At 34.0% G+C, this 21,270-nt stretch overlaps 1 protein-coding gene across 4 annotated transcripts in view; it reads right to left on the bottom strand.

Annotated features, from left to right (window-relative positions):
• Nucleotides 1-1,298: 1,298 nt before the first annotated feature.
• The window catches only part of LOC148835581 (dachshund homolog 1-like), a 194,862-nt gene continuing 174,890 nt past the window's right edge, over nucleotides 1,299-21,270 (bottom strand). For 3 of the 4 annotated variants that reach the window (XM_088913118.1, XM_088913119.1, XM_088913120.1), the window contains one exon: nucleotides 1,299-4,091. In XM_088913118.1, coding sequence (XP_088769244.1) covers nucleotides 4,054-4,091 — 38 coding nt within the window. In that variant the 3' untranslated portion in view covers nucleotides 1,299-4,053. The remainder of the gene's footprint in view (nucleotides 4,092-21,270) is intronic. The other variant, XM_088913121.1, reaches the window with a different exon arrangement.

Raw genomic sequence — 21,270 nt, 5'->3', positions numbered from 1 at the left:
GGTCGGGCATGGGTGATTGATGAGATGGGTGATCTTTTTATAAAAACAGAATAGCTGGTTCTTTTCTGTTCACACACCATACCAATATTGCCAGCTGTGTGTTTCTTATTTTTCTGCTCATAGCTACTGTACAAATCTCGCCTCCATACACGGGGGGAGAATGAGGTGTGACCCACCATTAAGTCACTTATATTTGAACACATACTGTACTATGAAGATCAAGGCAAAAGAACAAAGAAAGCAACCAAAACATCCTACTTAAAACTGAACAAAATGTTTGTGCCATCAGGACACTCAAGTCGCCTCCTGTGTTTTTGTCAGGACATGGGAGACCTGTCAAACTGAAGAACTGTCATACTGTACGGTGTAAAATTTTTGTCATCCTGTTTTTGAGAAAGAAGTCTGTTTGGGATGTATTAATTGATCATGTTTTTCAAAGAAGTCACCCTAGTAAATGACCTACAAGTGTCAATACAGGTTTGAACACGATTATTCCAGTTAGTTCTGTCCCATATTCTGGTTATTAAACAATTATACCTTTTTACACCTGTGCAGGAGGTTACCATATAGAAATTATATCCAGATTTGAAGGTAAATACAGCAATCTCGACAGAAAACAATAGAAACTGGTAGATTTAAGTAGTAGAAAAAACGAAAAAGACATTCCTGAGCCTAGCAGTCACAAATACAGAGCTATTAGGTTAAACAAGGTTGAGTTAATGGCCCATGCTCTAACAAAATGTCTGCATGCAATTGCAAACACACACTGAAGACACGAGTAACAGATCTGAAGTAACATTTGTAATATTGCACAAATAATTGTCCATTTCATGAAATATAATATGCTCATACATCCATGCATACTGTATGCACTCAGGTAAAGCAAATGTAACCCCACTTTGTGGTGATCAGCACAATGTCTTATAGTCTTGAATTCATGGATATATTACAATAATACAGAGAAAGCGCAAAATAACAGCTTCATAAACTCTGAAACGTGTATAAATAAATCATGTAGATGGAAGCAGTTTGCTTATCTGGCAAGAAAAATATGGAAAAAATGTGCTTGTTAAACAATAATCACAGAGTGTGCTTTTATGATATTTTTCAGCACAGTAACTCATGATAGAAAAATAGCAGCTGCATGTTAAATCAAAAATTCTACGCTATTGTTCTCCTAGCAATGTAAAAAGCTGACTTCTGTTGTTTTAGGGTTCCTCACTGACAGAAAGCAAATATCCTATGATGTGTTATATATTGCCTGGAAGTCTTATCAAGTGAAACAAAGGCTACAAGTCTTAAGATTTCAGACAGTTTTATTAGCAGATTGTTGAAAAGAAAAAAAAATTAAATACAGTAAAACGTGGTTTCTCACATTGAAACTGGACTCATAGATCTAGGCTACCATAGAAAAAAACCTTGCATTCTTGAATTATGATGTAAAAACAGATTTTCTTTTTTGTACAGCTTTTTTTGTACAACAAAATTTGTAATAACCTTTTTCCTTTTTTTTCACTTTTAGAAAACGTTAAATACATAGATAAAAATAGACAATTTCCATAGGTCCTACGTGAAAATGAGCACGGTCTGTTCCAATGGCTTGCATAGAGTGCCGATGTTGTTATCATACAAGACAGCCTGATGCTAATATTGTTAACATATATTAAAAAAGCAACATGAACAGTAACTTGAAAAATGAATTTTATGATACAAAGTGAAATAATTTGAAATGTTTCCAGACATTGTTCCTTCATCCTTTAAAATAGAGCTTCTTCTTACTGTTTGAATCTCCTCTTTATAGAAATTGTGACACTTTTCTCGTAGTAGGGATCGTTCACATTACGTAACCCAATGAACTCTCTTACTGTCAACTCTATGCAAGGAGCAGAGCAATGCGAAGTGCTACTAGGTACTAATACTATTTTTTTCTCATTAGAAAGTGGACAAAAAGCTTGTCATTATCATACACAGGTGTTAACCCTTTAAAGACTAAAATAATCCCAATATTTAAATCAGCCAGCCAGTACCTTTCATGATTTTCATGATATTTAACTATGGAGTTTTACCAATAGTGTTGCATTGTGCTGAACAGACGTACAGTAGCTGTAACAAAGGAAATGTCATACAATGTTTGTGTTCTCTTTGAAGGAATGAAGAGAAGATGCAGATGGGTTTCACTGTTAATTTGGAATAGCTGCAGTAAACCTACTTTGAAAGAATTAAGCATGGTTCTCTCATTTACACAAACTTTAGTATTTGGAGATAGCACTGAATATTAAAAAAGAAAAAAATCCTCATGGAGTAAAACTTGTATCAGTATTTCTGAAATATTAATAGTTTTCTGCCTTGTAATACAAAGTAAAAAGGAACAATATGCTCATAAATCTTGCTACAGTGCGTAACTGCAAGTAATATGTTATACTTTATACATATAAAAATATTTAGAACTTAATACATTGAACACTTGTTAGCCTAATTAGAATAAATTATATGGCAAATGAACTGTTTTCCACCAGGTCAGATTGATCAAATCATGTTGTCTGAAGTACATGTGTATTTGTATTTGATGCCCCTGGAACTTATTATGACAAAGTAAATAAGTAAAAAAAAATACAAGTTAAAAGTCAATAGCTGCCAACATTTTGCACAAGTCAGACAAATCAAGCACACCCTCAGCAATTTAATCACAAATTATGATAGTTTATAAATAAGTAATAAGATTTTTAAATATAAAATGCTTATTATCTTGTTATAAAAGGCATGACTGTCAAACTTAGGCTTCAAAGGGTTAACTTGTCAACAAGTCAATGCAAAATTAACATAAAATCTACACTACAGAGTTAAATTCTGTGTCATAGGTTTACTTCCAGTTATCTGCACAGAATGTGAAAACATAATGGTTTTCATCAATAACAGTGAGAATTACATAGAAACCAACCTTGCTAAATACAAGGGCAGAAGACAGACTTCAGCCAATCAATACATAAAATGTTTCTGTAAGTTGGAGCTGATTTTTAACAATGATGTGTGTTATTGTTATAAAAATAAATTTGATGTCTGAATCACAGCACAGCCACAAACACAAAAATGTCTTCTTTTCTTTTTTATAAATAAATAGTGGCTGTTAAAATGGAGATTTTTATATTTCTTCAGACATCAAAAAATCCATTTATTCAATACCATGACTCCAGGACAAACATATACATGCCTGCATGCTTAAAAACGAGAAAGGCAGCTTTTCTGACATTAAGGTGACTGAACAAAAAGAAAGTAAAATGATATTGGGGGAGCAAAAAATCAAATTTAGATGTTTCATTTTCTAATAAATCTACTGCATACATAATACCATCGTTCCATAACTTTATATATACAAACCATCTTATTAACTATTTTCAAAAGCCACCCTTCACCGTTGAGCAGGGATAAACACAATGAAGAAAAGGAGACAGTGGATTGTTTTGCTTTTTCTTCTGATTCAGAAAACATTCAAATGAAAGTTTAGCCGATTCTTTCTACCGAATGCAGTCCAATCATACATTTCACCGGATGTCTTCCCAAACCAAGAATTTTTACGGGTTTGCGAATAACTGTAACAGTTAAAAATCTGATCCGGTTCCTTTTTTGAAGCTTTCTTGCTGGTATGAATACAGTATAAAAATTTTTCCACTTAACAGTATGGTTAATTTTTTTATTTTTATTTAAATATTACATGTGTACTTCCCAATACTTCTGTCTTCTGTGCTCAGTTCTCAGCTTGCAGAATAGGAGGTTTTACACATATAAAACAGGTGTCATACCTGGGTTCACAACACTCAGTTCATGTTGGCAATATGTGTAAGAGTCTTTTTTACATATCGGTCTCTCCTCTTTGGCCACTAAGAGCAGCCTCTGAACATCTTCAAAAGTCATCTGGTTTCTTAAGAAATGACAAGGTCTCTGATTTGTCCTTTCTGTGACATTGTTGTGAAAGGTTCTTCAAAACATCCTGATTCGGTTTTCATTTTAAAGTTTTTTCTTTTTAAATTTAAATGGAAAAAAATCTTCATTCTTGGCTCAGTACATCACTGTAGTTTTCAAAAAAAGTCTTCCATCTGTTAAAAAACAAATAGAAATAAGTATAAGGATACACATTTATACTGTTACGAATTAGAATTAAAGAAAACAGACAAACCGTATGCAATTCCTTTAAAGAAAATGATTGTAGTAAGAGTTTTAACAAATTCTGCTTTTTAATTATTATTGCTATTTTTATTAGATTAAATGAAATGTACAAGACTGAAAACGAGAGATCTCTGAACTGAGAGACAAATCGTCCTATTCAAAGTGAGGGAGGTTTCTGTCATAATGTTACTTAGTAGAACTTTGCAGTAAATAGAACTGATTGAAGATGGCATGAAAATATATCACTCGAAAGAGAATTATCACAGGATGAGAGAGCCAGGATAATTTGTTCATTGCAATTCACTTGAAGATTAATTACAAACTACAGTATATAGAAAAAACAAAGCTTAGCCACATCATTCACACGAAGGACATTTTGATATGCATGTCAACAAGTAAAACAGATCTGATTTCAGAGTGACATACAGATGCAGCCATTCAAAATGCGCGGGCGATACCGCATTATTTTCCGGTACGCTGTACGCAGTCTACCGCAAGCTACCGGTAAATACCGCGAGTTACCGGTAAATACCGCTAGCAAAATAATAGTATCCGGAATTTCCGCAAGGTGGAGCTAATAAAGCTCAACCTCTCATGTTTGAGCTGTAGCCATCAAAGTCTTTAACGAAGATATTAATAATAGTATTAATAATAAATGACCTTGGACAAGCTGTAAACTCAAAGTATTGCCCTGGTCCACATTCTTTTTTTCATTGACCGTCTTTGTAAAAGTAACGCCACAGCATTTCGCAATCACGCATTTTTTTCCAATCATGCAAAGTACAGTGATTCACCATGCCTTTCACATGCTCATAAAAGAGATTGATTTAGGGACATAAACATATTACCGTATGCAAACTGTACTGTATACAGTATGTATATGTATATTTAATGTCTTAACTGTGCCCGTTTAAGTATTGAATATTCATATCTAATTTTACCACTGAAGGGAAATCTTAGTAGCTGAGCATAAAAACAATAGGAGCATACTGCAACGCGTGTGAAGGCCATAAACGATATTAATTTTGGAACATAAACATACAGTATATGGCTGGTCTCGGTACTTTAAAGAAAACATACACGAAACATGGTTTCATTATGACCAGAATCTTGAGATATTTTTAACTTGATTTACAGTATTTGAGAGGTATGTCTTAACACCGATACTACAGTGCTTAAGTACTACTCACGTATATGTTTCTAGGTTTATATTATGCATTTCATACGGTCAAATTACTTTTGAGCAACTAATAAGAAGCGCGAAACGGTATGCGTTTTACTTTCGTTTCGTGCTGGGACCCGTGGATTGATTAGAGATATCAAGTACATACAAGTCATTTTTTAAATGTTGTAGTTCGTCTTGAAAAAATGTTACGAGTACATCATCTATCAACAATTACACAGGTTCTGTTTCCATATTGCGGATTTTGGTTACGTAATATTATTTTCTAGATTTCACGTTGTGAATATATGATTTGGGCAAACAGAGCCGCAAAGAAGTACATTATGGGTTGTTGTTTTTTTTTGCAGTTTTATCTAGAACAAGCGATGCTTAAACCTTTGTCTGATTCTTGTGAAACTATCCACACGACAGTTACAGTACCTAGGAGTTGACTTCAGTGATGTCACTGATGGGATGTTTCTAAAAATCCATCCTCTGTAAAACGTCTTCTCTAGTTGTCCTGCATATGTATTCGCTAATGAAGCTGTGTGTTCTGAGCCTGGATCTCTACATTTCTGTATGAACCACCTTAGAGGGCTAAAGACAGCTTGTGTTTAAATTGAGTGTAAGGCAATTTATGCTTCTAAAGTCATGGTCAGCATTTTTGTACTGTGCTGTAAACTTGTTCTGTGCCTAGTCACATTATTTTATAGCGTTTTCATAGCGTTATCAAATCTGGTGGCGCTGTGTTAGTTTCCTGACTCCCATGTCACATGGTCTGTGATTGTAACCTGTAATACCGGTTTAATTCGTCACAGCCAGCACTCCGGTTGTAAAGTAGAAGCAGGCGAGATTTCCAGCGAAAAACACCTCCCCCTTCTTCAGGTGTGAGGGTCTTCTGCTCAGAATGAAACGCTAAAATGTAATGTAGGCTCTGAATGGGTTCTGACTTGCTTTAACAAAATATGTTTACAAATCCTTTCACCTGGCATTTTCGTAGTTAGAAATTATGGAACGCTCTGTTAAAAGCAAGGGAGTTTTTATGTCCGTTGCAGTTCTTTTGCAACATGAATATAATTATATCGTTATTAATTTCTTGAGATACGCGATTCCATATTATATTCCCTTTTAATCAAATTCTAAAAGTATGCTTGTTGACTCCGGTATCGCGTTAGTTAAAGACTTCGATGCTTAAAATGTTTAGGAGAAATGGAATACTGGTGTGTATGTTTTCTTTAAAGTACCGAGACCAGCCATATACTGTATGTTTAAGTTCCAAAATTAATATCGTTTATGGACTTCACACGCGTTGCAGTATGCTCCTATTCTTTTTATGCTCAGGCACTAAGTAAAAGGAGATGCTTCATATTGCTTGACTAATTTTAAAAACTAAGTTAGAAATGCAGACGCTCCCTCGGTGCGCTGCTCTGGTGCGCCGGCTCTTACACAGTGCCTGTCTGCCGTAAGCGTTACAATATACATACCCAACACTGCTTGTACCCATCTGTCATGCAAATAAAACACCTTGAATTGAATTGAATTGAGGGGAGAGGGGGGAATACTAAAGGCAATACTGGCTCAATACCCTCGATGGGCTTTGACGTGCTAATGCGTTGGTTTAACAGTCCGGGTGTGGCAGGCTTCCAATGTCAACTCGACTCGATTGGAAGACAATGAACGTATTTTGTGATATTTAGAAATATAAATTTGTTTGGTGCGAGTGAGGTTTTATTTAATCTCTGACCAAGGGAAACGTTTCATTTTTTCAAAGAAATGTTTGTTAAAAAATAAAGTCATAGTTCTATGGGATTCAATCACAGACCATGTGACAAGGGAGTCAGGAAACTACTCTAACACACAGCGCCACCGGATTTAATAACGCAATAAAAACGCTATAAAATAATGTGACTAGGCACAGAAAAAGTTTACAGCACAGTACAATAATAAATGCTGACCATGACTTTAGAAGCATAAATTACCTTACACTCAATTTAAACACAAGCTGTCTTTCTGTATGAACCTCTAAGCTGGTTCATACAGAAAATGTAGAAATGCATTAGCCTGATTATGATTAAAAAACACATAATTAAACACGCGTTTGCGATTTAAATCAGAACACGATTTAAATCAATATAAATGTTTATATTGTAACGCATACTGTCCAGCCTCCATTTCTCTATAAAAATTTACTCTGTTGCACACACACACACAATAGAAGGAGGAACCGCTGTCAGAAGGGAAGATATGTTCAAAATATCGCAAATATCGTTCATGTTGCGATATTTTGAAATATAAAAGTCAATTTATTGTCCATAATATCGCTATTCTATTTTTTCGAAGAAATGTTTGTTAAAAGAAAAGTCCGGCACCAGCTGGATTCGATCACACAACCTCCCAGTTGCTAGTCACGCACCTAGACCAGTCGGCTAGAAGACAGCTCGCATGAACAGGCAGGCGAAAAAGCCCTACACAGCCCTGTCGCAGCACACGAATACCGTTATTAAATTCTTTAGATACGCGATTCCATATTATATTCCCTTTTAATCAAATTCTAAAAGTATGCTTGTTGACTCCGGTATCATGTTAGTTAAAGACTTCAAAGCTTAAAATGTTTAGGGAGAAATGGAATACTGGTGTGTATTTTTTTCTTTAAAGTACCAAGACCAGCTACAGTATATACTGTATGTTTATGTTCCAAAATTAATATCGTTTATGGCCTTCACACGCGTTACAGTATGCTCCTATTCTTTTTATGCTCAGCTACTAAGATTTCCCTTCAGTGGTAAAATTCAATATCTACAACGGGCACAGCAAAGACGTTTTTACTGTAAGTCTTTCTACGACAGACCAACGGACCACGAGTGCCCCTGTCGGTCAACCAATCACGTACTGCGGTGCCACGCGTCATCTTGCGTCATACTGAGCGACGTCACCTGCGGTACGTGTCTGTGACGCGCACTTTGAATGGCTGCATCTGTAGTATCATAAGAAAAAGGCAAGACTGCAAAGCAAAGAAAACATTTACATCTTTACATAGGTAGCCTTAGATAGGTAGGCTTAATTTCAGGCTCCCAGAGGTGTAGAGTTGCAACTACAGATAAAATAAAAACACTACTGGTTTTCCATAGTATTATACTGTTTTACCCAGAACAAAAGGGCTCACTTAATAATTCAGCTCACTTCTGCAATCTCTAAAAGCAATGGGAGCGATGGGAGTTGATCTTCTCTCCACAAAAGTAATAAAAATGCATTCTTATTTAATGCTCAAATTGACATATAATCTATACATGTTTTCTGTACTAGAATTGGGGCATTAACAAGTGGTTCACAGAAGCTCAATTAAGAGCAAACCCAGGAATATTACAATTCAAGAAAGAACTTAAAATTACAAATCTTGCAATCAATTTATTTGACCCAAAATTAAAACTACTGTGATAAGACTGTAATAGCTGATTATTAATCCTCTTTAGGAAAACAACTTATTTTAATTTTTGAACTTCTTTAAAGAGGCATAATTTTCCTCTGCTAAAACAGATGTGAATTTTTTTTAAAGATGCTTTATGTACAGTATAATATTTTTTCTTCTTTTTTCTCTGAATTTCACCCTGTTTTAAATAACAATTATATGCTTTTCCACTGAACTGGTTGCCACTTTGTTTTATACAGTTAATCCTGAGAAGTCTATATTTTGTAGCACAAAAAGTAATCTTCTAGCTTTACGAAATTGTAGAGAGGAACAAATTATATTGTTGAAGAAGATCAGGCTGTTTTGTAAAAGTGATAGATTAGCAAATATTACATTTAAATTAGGCTGCTCAGCTACTTTGAGTTGTGATTGCATTTTAGGAGATTCTGATCAATGTGAATGTGAGATTGCCAAATGACAAGCTTGCTTTCTTCTCACCCACACGAAGCTTTACCAGTAACAGTCAAAGATACTGTATTATAATTATACAGATAAATAACAAAATGTATTCCTAAATCTATAGTATATATATATAATAGATGTTATAATACTAGAAAACAGCAGGGGAGGCTCTGACTATGTAGTTGATATTCATATCATAAATATATTGTAACTCATTGAGTCTGAAATGTCTATATATCTATCTGAAATAACAATGTTCACACAGCACTATCTCTTACTTAAATAGAATAAACTGACATAGCATGAGAAAAGGTTACTTCTATTTGAATAATCAGATTACGTAAGACTGTTTATATGTAAATATGTCCAGTTATTAAATAAATTGGACTGAACATGCTGAAGAATGGGCTATACATACTATACTGCAGAACATACAGTACTACATTATATGGACAATACAGTATATTGTAGAAGAGTACAACATGGAGTTGCTAAACAGAGGCTTGGTAGGAGGACCAATTGTAATCTCGTACTTTCATGCATACAGTAAGTACTCCTGCAGAGCATCTCTTTGTGCACAACAATTCTGGTCCCCCTTCCCTTCACCTCATCTTCGCCCTTACTGCAGCCTCCCTGGTTCATTCCTCACAAATGAAAAGGGGGTTTGTCAGCCTTGACCTTAGGGACAGTGCTGTTAGTTTTACAGCCAGATGAGTTATTGCCAAACACGAAAATATTAAGTATGCTGTCCCTTTATATTTATATCATTGCATCACATTAATTTGAATTTGACTGAACTACTGAACTGATGTTAGCAAATTTAATGAAAAGGTCTCTTCGATAAACACATTACAGTTAACAGGTTAATACATTAACCCTTTTACATACATCCAAAACCAAAAGATCATAAACTGTCAATGAATATTTTATCTTTTAACAAATGTGAACAGTAACATTGGGAACAAGGATATCTTTTAAAATCCGGTAAACACAATGATGTTTAATAAAACAGGCAGGGTAAAAACAACAAGCAAGAACAAAAATAGCATGTGTTTAAAATGTTTCTTGTGATGCTTGTTTGAACATAATATTGCACTCATGATGTGAAGCCCTACATAAATTACATTTCCTGTAAGGAAGTAGGTTTATTGAAAACAGCATCTCTTGTTCCCAGACACTATCTCCAGACACCTGTAATCTAACGAGCTTTGTCCATTTTCAAAGAACACTCATTCATGCATGCCTGAGTGCACACCAGCTCTCTGATTTGAAGCTGGTAAAAGCATCTGTTAGGCATGGCTCAGAAGCTTGTTTGATGTATGTTGCCCTTACATTTCCTAGGTAGGAACAACAACAAAATACTGTTACAGACTTTAACCAGAATTTCCTCTATTCAAGTTCGCATCTAAATTATTCCATTTAAAAGGGAAACATGTGAAAACGTGATGACAAACTGGATGATTGATGTGCTGTTTAGATTCTAACATGACAACAAGGGAAGTCAAAATGGAAGCAAACGAGTATGTGGGAACAGAGCATACAGCAGAGAGAATATTTTGCAGAGGAAATACCTAATTATGGACAAGATTTCTTTCTAAAATCATTTGTTATTTTTGAGTAATTTAAAATTTGTTGATAGGATCTGAAAGATACATACAAACAAAAAAGGTCTGGATAAGCATAGGAAGTCTGTGATATGGGGAGTCTCACTCACAGAAGCCTGGGAATAAAAATAAAATGTAAAAACCTAACATATCTTTGACACAATTAGCTGTTCACATCAAACATACTTTTAAAATTCACTTTTCCTCAACTGTTTTACTTAAACTCCCATGTTCGGCTATATCTTTCATGAAAGGGTTTTACTGTATATAATCTGATTTGCTTTTTGACTCTGGTTTATACAAGACCAGTTAACAACAGAAGGGCAATATGATATGTAATTGCTTGTTTTCAGTAACTTATTTAATATTATATATCAAATATCAAAACAAAGTACTCCAGTTAGGCACTGGAGAGCTATAAATCATTGCACTGCATGATAAAAAAAGCTACAGCTTTGCATATTTAGTCAGAAAGTATTTCTTTTCAATGGCCAGTTCTAAGTAGATATACATCTTTGCTATTTATTTTTTTAGCAGCCCTGTGAACTTGGCTACTGTTGTTCTGTGTTCTATCAAGAGAACAAAGGCCGTTCCAGGAAAAGACAAACACAAGGGCTAATTACAGCAAGCAGACCTGAATCTCTAAGGCATTGCATTCTGGCCACTTCTATTGAAGCAACACTATGGAATTCTATGTAAAACTCATTATAGCATGAAGTCATTGCTAAAAATAATCTGTGTGTAACTCTGCTGTGCTTTCAGTATGTTCAGAGTCCAGGCAAAAATTAATCCTACTCTGCTGCAGCTGCTTCAGCCTGAAACAGTGATAGCAAAATGCATGGAGTTACAGTAGCTTCCATACTGGAATGCAGACTGTACTACAGTAATGAAGAGGTCAAGAAAATGCCAAGGTGTGAAAGAGTTATAGTATGTAAGCAAAGCTTGCCAAACTTCTTTTTTGTTACCATTATCCTAGAAAAAATATTCAAGGAAAATGTTAGACTCAGAAAGCGTGAGAGTAAATTATGGTAATCACTTTCAACAATTAAATGAGATAATCCTTTAATTGGCCATGGGAATTTCAGCATTTAAGATGTAGTCATAGTGTCATCAAAAAGTTGGGCTGATAATGACATTTATTTTTCCTCTCAAGTTAATCTGAGCATGCTGACACTTATTTCTTAATATCTGAATATCACAATTATCCTAAAATAGGGCTGCACAACCCCGGGTCCCTTTAACCCCAGTGTTAGCTGGTTTGTGTTCTAGAAGAGATATTGATTACTTAATTGAACCCCAGGCAGAATAATTTACTATTTTTAGTGATTTTTAAAAATAATTTACTAGTTATACATGTTTAATTGCTTTGAGCGCAGAAGCTATAAGTGATTTTAAATTTACCTATAAATATGTGCAATTAACTTCAAAACTACAATATTTAAGAAAGAGAAGGTCTAATCAATCCCATTATTTGTTCAATTAAGCAACCATGGGTTGAGCTAGAATGAAAATGAGCAGACAGGAGGACCAGGATTGGAAAGTATGAGCCTAAAATATTGTTATATTTTTGTGCCAAGGATGCCAATTTAAATCAATAAACTTGATCTAGTTAACAATTAACTTGATGAACCACCAACAGATATAAAAGGATGCTGCCCAATTTATGAGACAATCCACGTCTTATGCTGGTGGCATTGTTACAGTTGATCAAGGTTTGTATCATTAACTCCATTTTTACTGTATTCTGAGTATTATTTATTCTTCCTGCCAAATGACTCACTTTCTCTGCACCAGTGCGGAGCAATATAACAGAGTAATAACAGACTGTCTGTAACTTAGACAATGTGCAGATTTGAAATTGTTAATTCAAACGAATGTAAATACTGTAACTTCCCTTAAGTGTATAGCAGAGAAGCCATCAATGTATTCACAGAATACATGTTCTCTTGCCTTGAGGGGTTGTTTTTATTACTTAAACATGAAAGGTATCAATTTGCAGTATTTATATTTGGCAGGGCATCAATGTCAAAGCAGACTAACCATTTTTTCAAATATCCTGGACTTAAAATATATAAAACGGCACATATACACAATTAAATATTGCCTGCAGCAACTAAACTTTACTAGATACAGATAGGCAGAAAATTTAAAACAAAAAAGCATTATCTATTTAATACATATTAGCATTTCATAAAGTGTAAAAAACCATAAAGACTAAGCATGTGATGTGTATTTCTAAAGTCTTGAACATATCTTTATTACAGTCCCAATATTTCTTTTTGTAATTGTATGCAAGATAAGAAGTGTAACAGATATACTTTCATAAAATACTAAGGTGAGGGATATGTCATTTAAGTAATCAATCCCACTCTTCAATTTATTTAAAAAATAATCAAATTAAAAGTCTATAGAGCATGTCTGCGCTAAAGAAAAAGCTGTTTTGATAGGAACAGTTAAAAAGAAAAAGGAAAATTTTCAAATTGAAATATATGTCTTTGATTTCCTAGTAAGAAAAAGCTTGTGATGCCAGGCACATTAAAATAGTGTTTTTATAAAAGAAAACCCTCATTAAAATATGTAAAAACTTTAGCATTTTCTAATTCAAATCAAGATGAGAAGTTCATTAAAGAAGATAAATATTTCATTAGATGCTAAATAAAACAAAGGGAATTTTTGGCTTCTCTCAGCATAAAATTCCTTTGAAAGATTAATTAATACATGTAAATTATGCAAATTATGCCCATGCAAATATTTTATGAAGACAATTAAGGGAACCATTAATTACTGCCTTTTTTGCTTCACTGAGATTCATTCATTTAATTTTAATTTCACTTTAACTGTTTTGATGTTTAATCTTGCAACAAAGAACTTTATCTCTCCTAGCAGGGTCACGTAAACTTGCAAAACACATCAAGTGGCAAGCTAAAGGATTCAGGAAAGAGATTCTCAGTGCTATGTTTAGCATCACCAGGAATTTGTGACAAGATGCACTCCCAAAAGCTAAGAGACTGGAAATACATGTGAGCTCATTCTTGGAATAGGTTCAAATACTGGAAAAGCAATTAATTGACGCAGGCTGTGTTAATATAGGAGAATTAGAAAGTGTGACACAAGACAAATAGAAATAATTAGTTCTCTAAAATGATGTTCTCATTAATATGGTTTTTACAGTAGCAAGGAGAAAAAATATTACACTGGGTCTTGGTTGCTAAACATGTAAAATGAGGCTTTTTTGTATAATTTATGGGTCTTTGTGTTTTTCTGCCACATGAGAAGTTTAACGCTTATGGCTGCAGCAAAAAAAAGGTGACAAAGCAGTGGCATATATCTTAGATGTTCTCTTTCTGTTGTCCCCTGCAGTCAGGAGCATGGGCAGCAGTGTTTGGGCCAAAATACACATTTAGTGTGGGGAGAATACAAATTAAAAACTCCCTGTACAATAAGAAACATTTTCCTGTAGGAACTAATTATAGTATGGCTATACTGTTAACCACAAGTTGTTTGTGAGTATTTCATTTCTTTAATTATTTCTGTTTAATTTTATACACTTTTTTTTTCAGTTGAAAGGTTATTAACAACCTCTCTGCTATTTTGTAATATATTTCAACATTCAGTTACTGTAGCTACCTTTGATACATTAGCAGTAATGATTCCATAAATACAACAGTTTTTTGCATCAGTTCAATTTTAAGTTAGATTATTAACTTTTTTAATCTGGGGCATTCAGTGTTACCTTTTGATTATATTATCCGTGAGGCGATTGACACATGAGAGTTATTTAGTGGACTGCTCCTTTTGTGATTTGTTTTTTTATAAATGTGGGGAAAAAAGAGTCATAAATCCCCTCAGTTGTAGAGAATGAATTTCACTTGGATTCTTTATTATAACGTGTTAATTATATCACATGTTTTGCCATTTCAATTTATTTGCTCTTTCACTGAAGCACTGCCGTAATTAAAGGAGTCAGATACACAAATCCAAAATAAACATCAGGGAAAGACAGGGCTATGTAATAAACACCACATAGAGTACAAGACTCATATATTATAGTATGTGTAGTAATGTTGCAAAAAATAAGAATAAATGAAGGCTCAAAGACTATCTTAGTTTTGTCAGATGGGACAAAAATTGGACAATACAGTTTATACTAAATCAAAGAATATGGGTATTTTGAAAAGCTAAAAAATATAAAATAATAATAGAAGTGTTTCTCTTGGGCTGGTGAAGGAGATTTCTGTGAAGAGTTTCGCCTAATATGTTTTCAGAGATTCCTCAGGAAACATAATGCACCTGATATTTGTGCTTATAAAAACTGTGCTGTGGCCAGGGTCTGTGGCATAATTATTATCCAGTTTATGGAATAATGCACAACCTACGGTGTTGCCTTTAACATCACAAATAAATGTTACTTTTTTTGTCTTTGTTCACATATTATATAGAGCAGTATTCTAGGATTTCTTTAAAATAACCTCATTAAAATACAAGTATTTAAATTAAAAAATAATAAAAATAAAAATAATATCTCTAATGATGGTTTAATATGCTTTAAGAGAAAACATTGAATGCAACTGTAAATCTTAAATGAAGTGTCATCAATAGCAGTTTTTCTACTCAAAACTAACGCGGTATGAAAATTCAATTTGCAAGAAAATAATAGTATGCCTTAAAAATGACAAATGTTTTTGAGAAAAAAGATCTATGACTATATCCCCCTTCTGTAACACACTAAAACAGAAAGCATTTATATGTGTTATGCCATGCCACATTTTTCTTCATTTAAAAATGATTCTTTGAAGCACCTAGAAACCTTTAAAACATACTTATCATCATAATGATTCTTTTTGGAATGAATTAAAACAGTGCTATAGAATACAAGTCATACACTTCTGCAGTATTCTTATATTCTCTGATAAATTATAAATATTTTTGGAAAATACCAGAAAAAAGGTAGAAAAACCCTGAACTTTTGGATTGCTGTTAAATATTTACATTTTGCTGATTAATCCTGAAAGCTCACATAACCGAATTAATTCTCAAAAGCCACTTTTTGACTCCCAGCCCACTTACACTGGAAATTGGAATCCATCTACAGTATTTCTTCAGAAACTTGGCAATCTTTCATTAAGTAACATAACCTAACCTAGAAATGGTTTCAAACTAATACATTTTCACAACTATTCTCTTTCCTAAAGAGACTATTTATAAGTCCTTCAGATCATGTTGAAAAGTAAGCCTGTCATTAGTAACTGTAGCAGTCTATAAACAACTTCTGTTCAGCACTCCAAAGCCTGGCATTACACAGATTCAATAGCTCAGGGTTGTAGCTTATATTTGACTTTATTATTTGCTCAGTATAATTTTACAGAGTTCCCAAAGTATAACTTACCTCTGTCATAATGAGACACAGTTTACTTACTATTCAGAAAAAAACATTATTGTTGCGTCAAATAATCTCTCTTTTTAAGGTAATGCAGTGTAAGTGAAGCCTCAAGCACATTAGAAGTACAGGTGCAGAGCGTGTTATGCAGTTACCCCAAGGCAATCTATAAATTGGAGCACAGGCAGAGCCGTGTTGAGGTTCTGTAACAATGATGTCATTATTCATTTGCAGTTTATCAACACTCATTCATCTCCAGAGCTTAAACTATTAGTGGCACTAAATTATAGGTATACCAATGGGAGTTAAAAGCAAGTCTTGTTAATTGAAAGTCAATAGGCAGAGTTTTGGCTTGCTATAAACTCTTTATTTTAAATATACAGCTTAAATGAGAAAAGTCACACAGTGAATAGGAAAAAACTTAATGTCTGTTTATCACTGCTGTGGCTATCGCTGCTGCCTCCTTAATTCTTTAATTATAGATGAGAATTTCTCCTTTTCGCATCATTAGATGGGAGAAAGATTAAACTAAATTAAATGATTCATAATTATTTGATCAAACTGCCCATATGGCATGGCATTGAAACAGAAAAGCTTAATTAAATCTAACAGTTTAATTAAAAGCAACACTACAAATTCACAGTTATATAATTATAGACAAACTTTCACTTCATGTCAAAAGAAGTAAAATAAAAAAATTCTGACCAGCAAAACACATATTTAACATTTGCTTATTCAACTGACAATTAAGACAATCAATTCAACATCTGCATTCCCTTTACAGATTAAAATACCAGTAATTACCAGACAAACCACAAAAATGTTTAAAAAAAACCCTGCCGGAGGATTTTATAATAAATATTTTACTCATTTTGAATTGCTTAACAAGTTCTCAAACTAAGGACTAAAAAACAGCTTACTAAAGGAAATGCTTGCTTCCTCTCCATCCTTTGATGTACAGGTCTCTTGCAACACTGAATACAGTATACCCCGGCCATCTCAAAGTGAATGGACTCATATCAGTTTTCACCTGGCAGTTCTCTGTTATCTGACCTCTCAACTCAGTTTGACTCCGTCACTTTTTTTCCTCGTGCTCCAATGAGAAACATATTGTAGGTGTCACCCTTGAACCTGTATTTTCCTTCACGGAACAGACACTATCTACTCTTTGGCAAGGACTTACCCTTCCTTTTTCGCTGTGTCCGCAAGACACATTCTCAGTTCTCTGTTGAGCTCCAGCGGCAAACTGGGTTACTACAACACATTTATTGTCAGATTTGTTGGCATACACTCTGCATTCACTGCAGCTCACAATAATTGCTTATTATCTCATTCTCTCTCAACGCACTGTGCCCCTTATATCACGGTCTCCACTGGCTACCTTCAGCCATGTGGATTCAATTCCAGACGCTTGTTCTCACCTGCTTCTGCCTTCATTGCCCTCTTCACTCCTTTCACCCGTTTCTTGCGTCTGCCTGCACTTCCTGCCCCTCTAGTCCTCCCCCCTCCTCCTCTGCTGGTGGGGTGTGGCATGTGGTGTTGTGGAGAGGAAATCTGGACAAGGATGGCCATGGGTTCAAATCGAAAGTGAGATGCTGCTCTTGGTAAGCATTGATCAATGCTTTGCTGTGCTTGAGAATTTCTCTCCGACTTATCTGACTAAATAAAGCATTAACTTGCTCCATTTCTTCTCTTCCCTTCCCCAGGCCTCCCACAGTGAGGCGAGCTACAGTAGCAGAGGACTGCTGGACTGCACTGTATCTTTTTCCAACCTGCTTCACCTTCTCCAGATTCCCTGTCCTGCCGCTCTCTGAAGAGCTGCCGCTGCTGTTTAGGTGTCAAAATTTTAATTTCAGACCTTGTGTAAATATTGTAAACAATATCACACAACTTGCACTCCTTTCTCTTTATAGTACGTACTGCATTGCATTGTAATCTTGTGAAGACAACACATTTACTGCACAGGTTACCGTCAAAGACTGTAGATAATATTTAACATCATTTAGTAACTTTCTTACTTTTGTATTGCATAATGTTGTTGCATACTATGATAATTAACCTTTTAAAACTGTGAGTTGCTTCAGATAAAGACATCTTCCATATAAACAAAGAATACTAATATACTACACAAATATATATCAGACAAAGAAATCTTATGTCTCAGGATCTATTCCATAAATTAATTAAACTAATGAAATTCAGAAGGCAAATTATTATATATTTAGAAAAAAGACATCCTATGGAAATTTATATTCTGCAAAAAAGAACAATTTTAACTGCATGTTGAAATGAAAATCAATACTAATGCTCAGGGAATCACAACTCTACAAAAAACTCTCCAAAAGGACCCATGTTATTGTGAGCAAATATAAAATACTATATCCTAATATTATTAACTAGTATATATGTGTACAATAACAACTGTAAAGAATAATGTTACTCTGGAAGTTGACTAACTTGTGCTATTTTGCTGATGACAGTTATTAAATATGCCTGTTTTCAGCTTTCAAATTTTTTGGCATAACGGAAATAAATAAAACACTGGAGAGTTCATTGGCCTTTCACCTCTGGGATGGAATTCAAGTCAGACTAGTGAAACAGGTCTGGTGTTTCCCACTTTGTGGATACTATGTACAGTATATCAATACGGTTTGTAAGCAGTAAAAGAAGAGAGCCCAGAATTTAGAATTGGGAAAATATTGTCTCCACTCTGTGTCAACAGTGAGGTTTTGCATAAAAAATAAACCAAAATCATACAAAAATCACACATAATGTGCCACCCCTGTAGGTTTTCTTTTGTTTCCTTTTTAATAGAAGGATCATAGATGTGAACCATGTGCTGAATGTAAATATTGAAATAAACAAACCAGGACTTGCACATATGGATCTAATTATTTTAAAACATAAAAGGGTCACATATTTCTTTTGCAATCTTTTTTTTTTCAGAGGTTTTCCAAATTGTTCTAAGTCTATATTGAAGTCAGGAGGCAACCATTCCATTATGAGACTGAATACTTACTGAAATATTAATTTTATTTAAAGGAATGCAACAAAAGCAAGACTGAATAGGACTCACTGCTACCGAATGGCTGCTTATATCTACATACAGTATAATATACAGTATAGTTATAACATTACATATTTATATAGCCAGTAAAGACAAATCATAATTCCGTGATAATCAGTGCAATGATAAATATTAACTCAGAAAAACATTTAAAATAAACATTTTAAAAATAATTTTCCTATATAAAATCCGGCATACAGTATAGTTCGATAGTTCTACAGTTGCTAAAGTCAGATTTCACCCTCCTGAAAGCATGACATCTAATTAAGCTAAGTTAAAAAATTAAAGTTCCAATCACACTTTCTATAATATTGCATGGTTTAGATTTTATTTTTGTTCATTATAAATGGAATTTTATTTCTACCCACAATTTTTCTAAAATGGGCTAATTCAATTATGTTAAAGGGCTTTATAAGGTTATTTAAGCTCTCAATGCTATTTTCCACAATTTATTAGCCATTTAAGTGGGGGTATTTTTAAAAAAGAATTTAGACCACTCCATAAGATAAGGGCAACATTTTTCAGTTGCTGCTGGGCTTAATTATAAGCAGGATATTATGTTATGCAAAAATGGGCTACAAGTAAAGCATACTATTATCAGGTTCTACCCAAAGAGACTTAAAATAAAAAATAATACACTCCTCTTTGGAAAGTTGTGGACTCTCAATCACTCCAAGTTTAAAGATACAGTATTACAATGCACAAAACATTATACACACTTACAATATATTTAAACCTAATGTCTTCTAAGGGACTTGGCAAGAAAAGTGAGCAAGGGGAAAGAATTGCAATGAGCATGCCTCAACCTGAAAAGTCACAGCTGAGAAAATACCTGTCACGCCTTCAATCCTAGATCTCACAAGAAACGCCCATAGTGAATCTGTTGCTGCTTTAACTAGGAAACTCATCTGTTTAACCTGTTTATCTAATCAGTGGGTGATCCAAAGCTACTGAACTCTAGCAAAGCCATGTCATGGTACAACTAGTACTGTGCATCTCCCTGTACTCCTTAATACGGGAGCACATTCGACATTTCCAGTAGGTGCCTTCCACATTGTTACTGTACAGTATCTTGACACAAAAGAAACTTTACTTTTAGTAACATGACTGTAATTGAAATTACAGTTAATCATTTTCTTTATCACGCAATCTTTTCAAAGTTTACTGTTATAATGGTATAGTTGGCATTTTATTCCATTAGAAATTTGATGCTACTTGTAAATTCTCTTAACCATTATCACTTGTCTTTACTTTAATACTGTATGTCATTATTCACCGCCTATTAATAGACAATACATTCAACATACCTTAGCTTAGAATTATGTTATTAAAATCTGGATTTGCTTTATTTCAAGTTTTTTTAAAGGTCAAGTGACATTATTAATTGCTTATTTTCTAAAACACAATAGAAAATGACACTAGACGTTAAGGTTCCTTGAAGGCAAAGTACCATTACCAGTTTACTACAGAGAAAGGAAGTCAAATTCAAAGAATATGAAAACAAAACATTTGTATACCGTAAGAATGGTGTCAGGATGAATCCAATGGGTAATAAGTTCATCTGCGTTAATACAATTATGATTTTATGTTGACTGCTTAAAACTGTAATACACTTTCAGGATACTCAAACATAGTTTAATCAAAGCTCCTTGAAGCCAAATAATTACTGCTTAGTTAAAAATCCCTTTTCAAAAATGTGATGACTGTACATTGTATAGTTAGTGTGAATGAAGTTCAAAAGGTCAAAACTTGGAAATGAGTTGATGAAATGAGCTTTCAAGTCATTTTCTTGGTATTACAGTAAATTGGAAACTTTCAAAACACATTTTTTGACACAAATAACTATGAGCGAATGATTAAACCTCAGTGTGTTTTGAACCTTTTCCAAATCAAAATCCTTACTTATCCTCTGACTCCCATGTTCTTGTTTAGTCTGGAAAAGGTTCCAGACAAAAATGGCTGGATGGTGCCACTTTCATCTTTTTAGCATTTGTTAAATATACTAAGGAAGATGTACATATATTTTGTTTC

Source organism: Atractosteus spatula, chromosome 4, assembly GCF_055471065.1.
Source record: "Atractosteus spatula isolate fAtrSpa1 chromosome 4, fAtrSpa1.hap1, whole genome shotgun sequence".
NCBI lineage: Eukaryota > Metazoa > Chordata > Actinopteri > Semionotiformes > Lepisosteidae > Atractosteus > Atractosteus spatula.
Note: the sequence above shows the minus strand (reverse complement) of the source record. Positions and strands in the feature narration are given on the sequence as shown.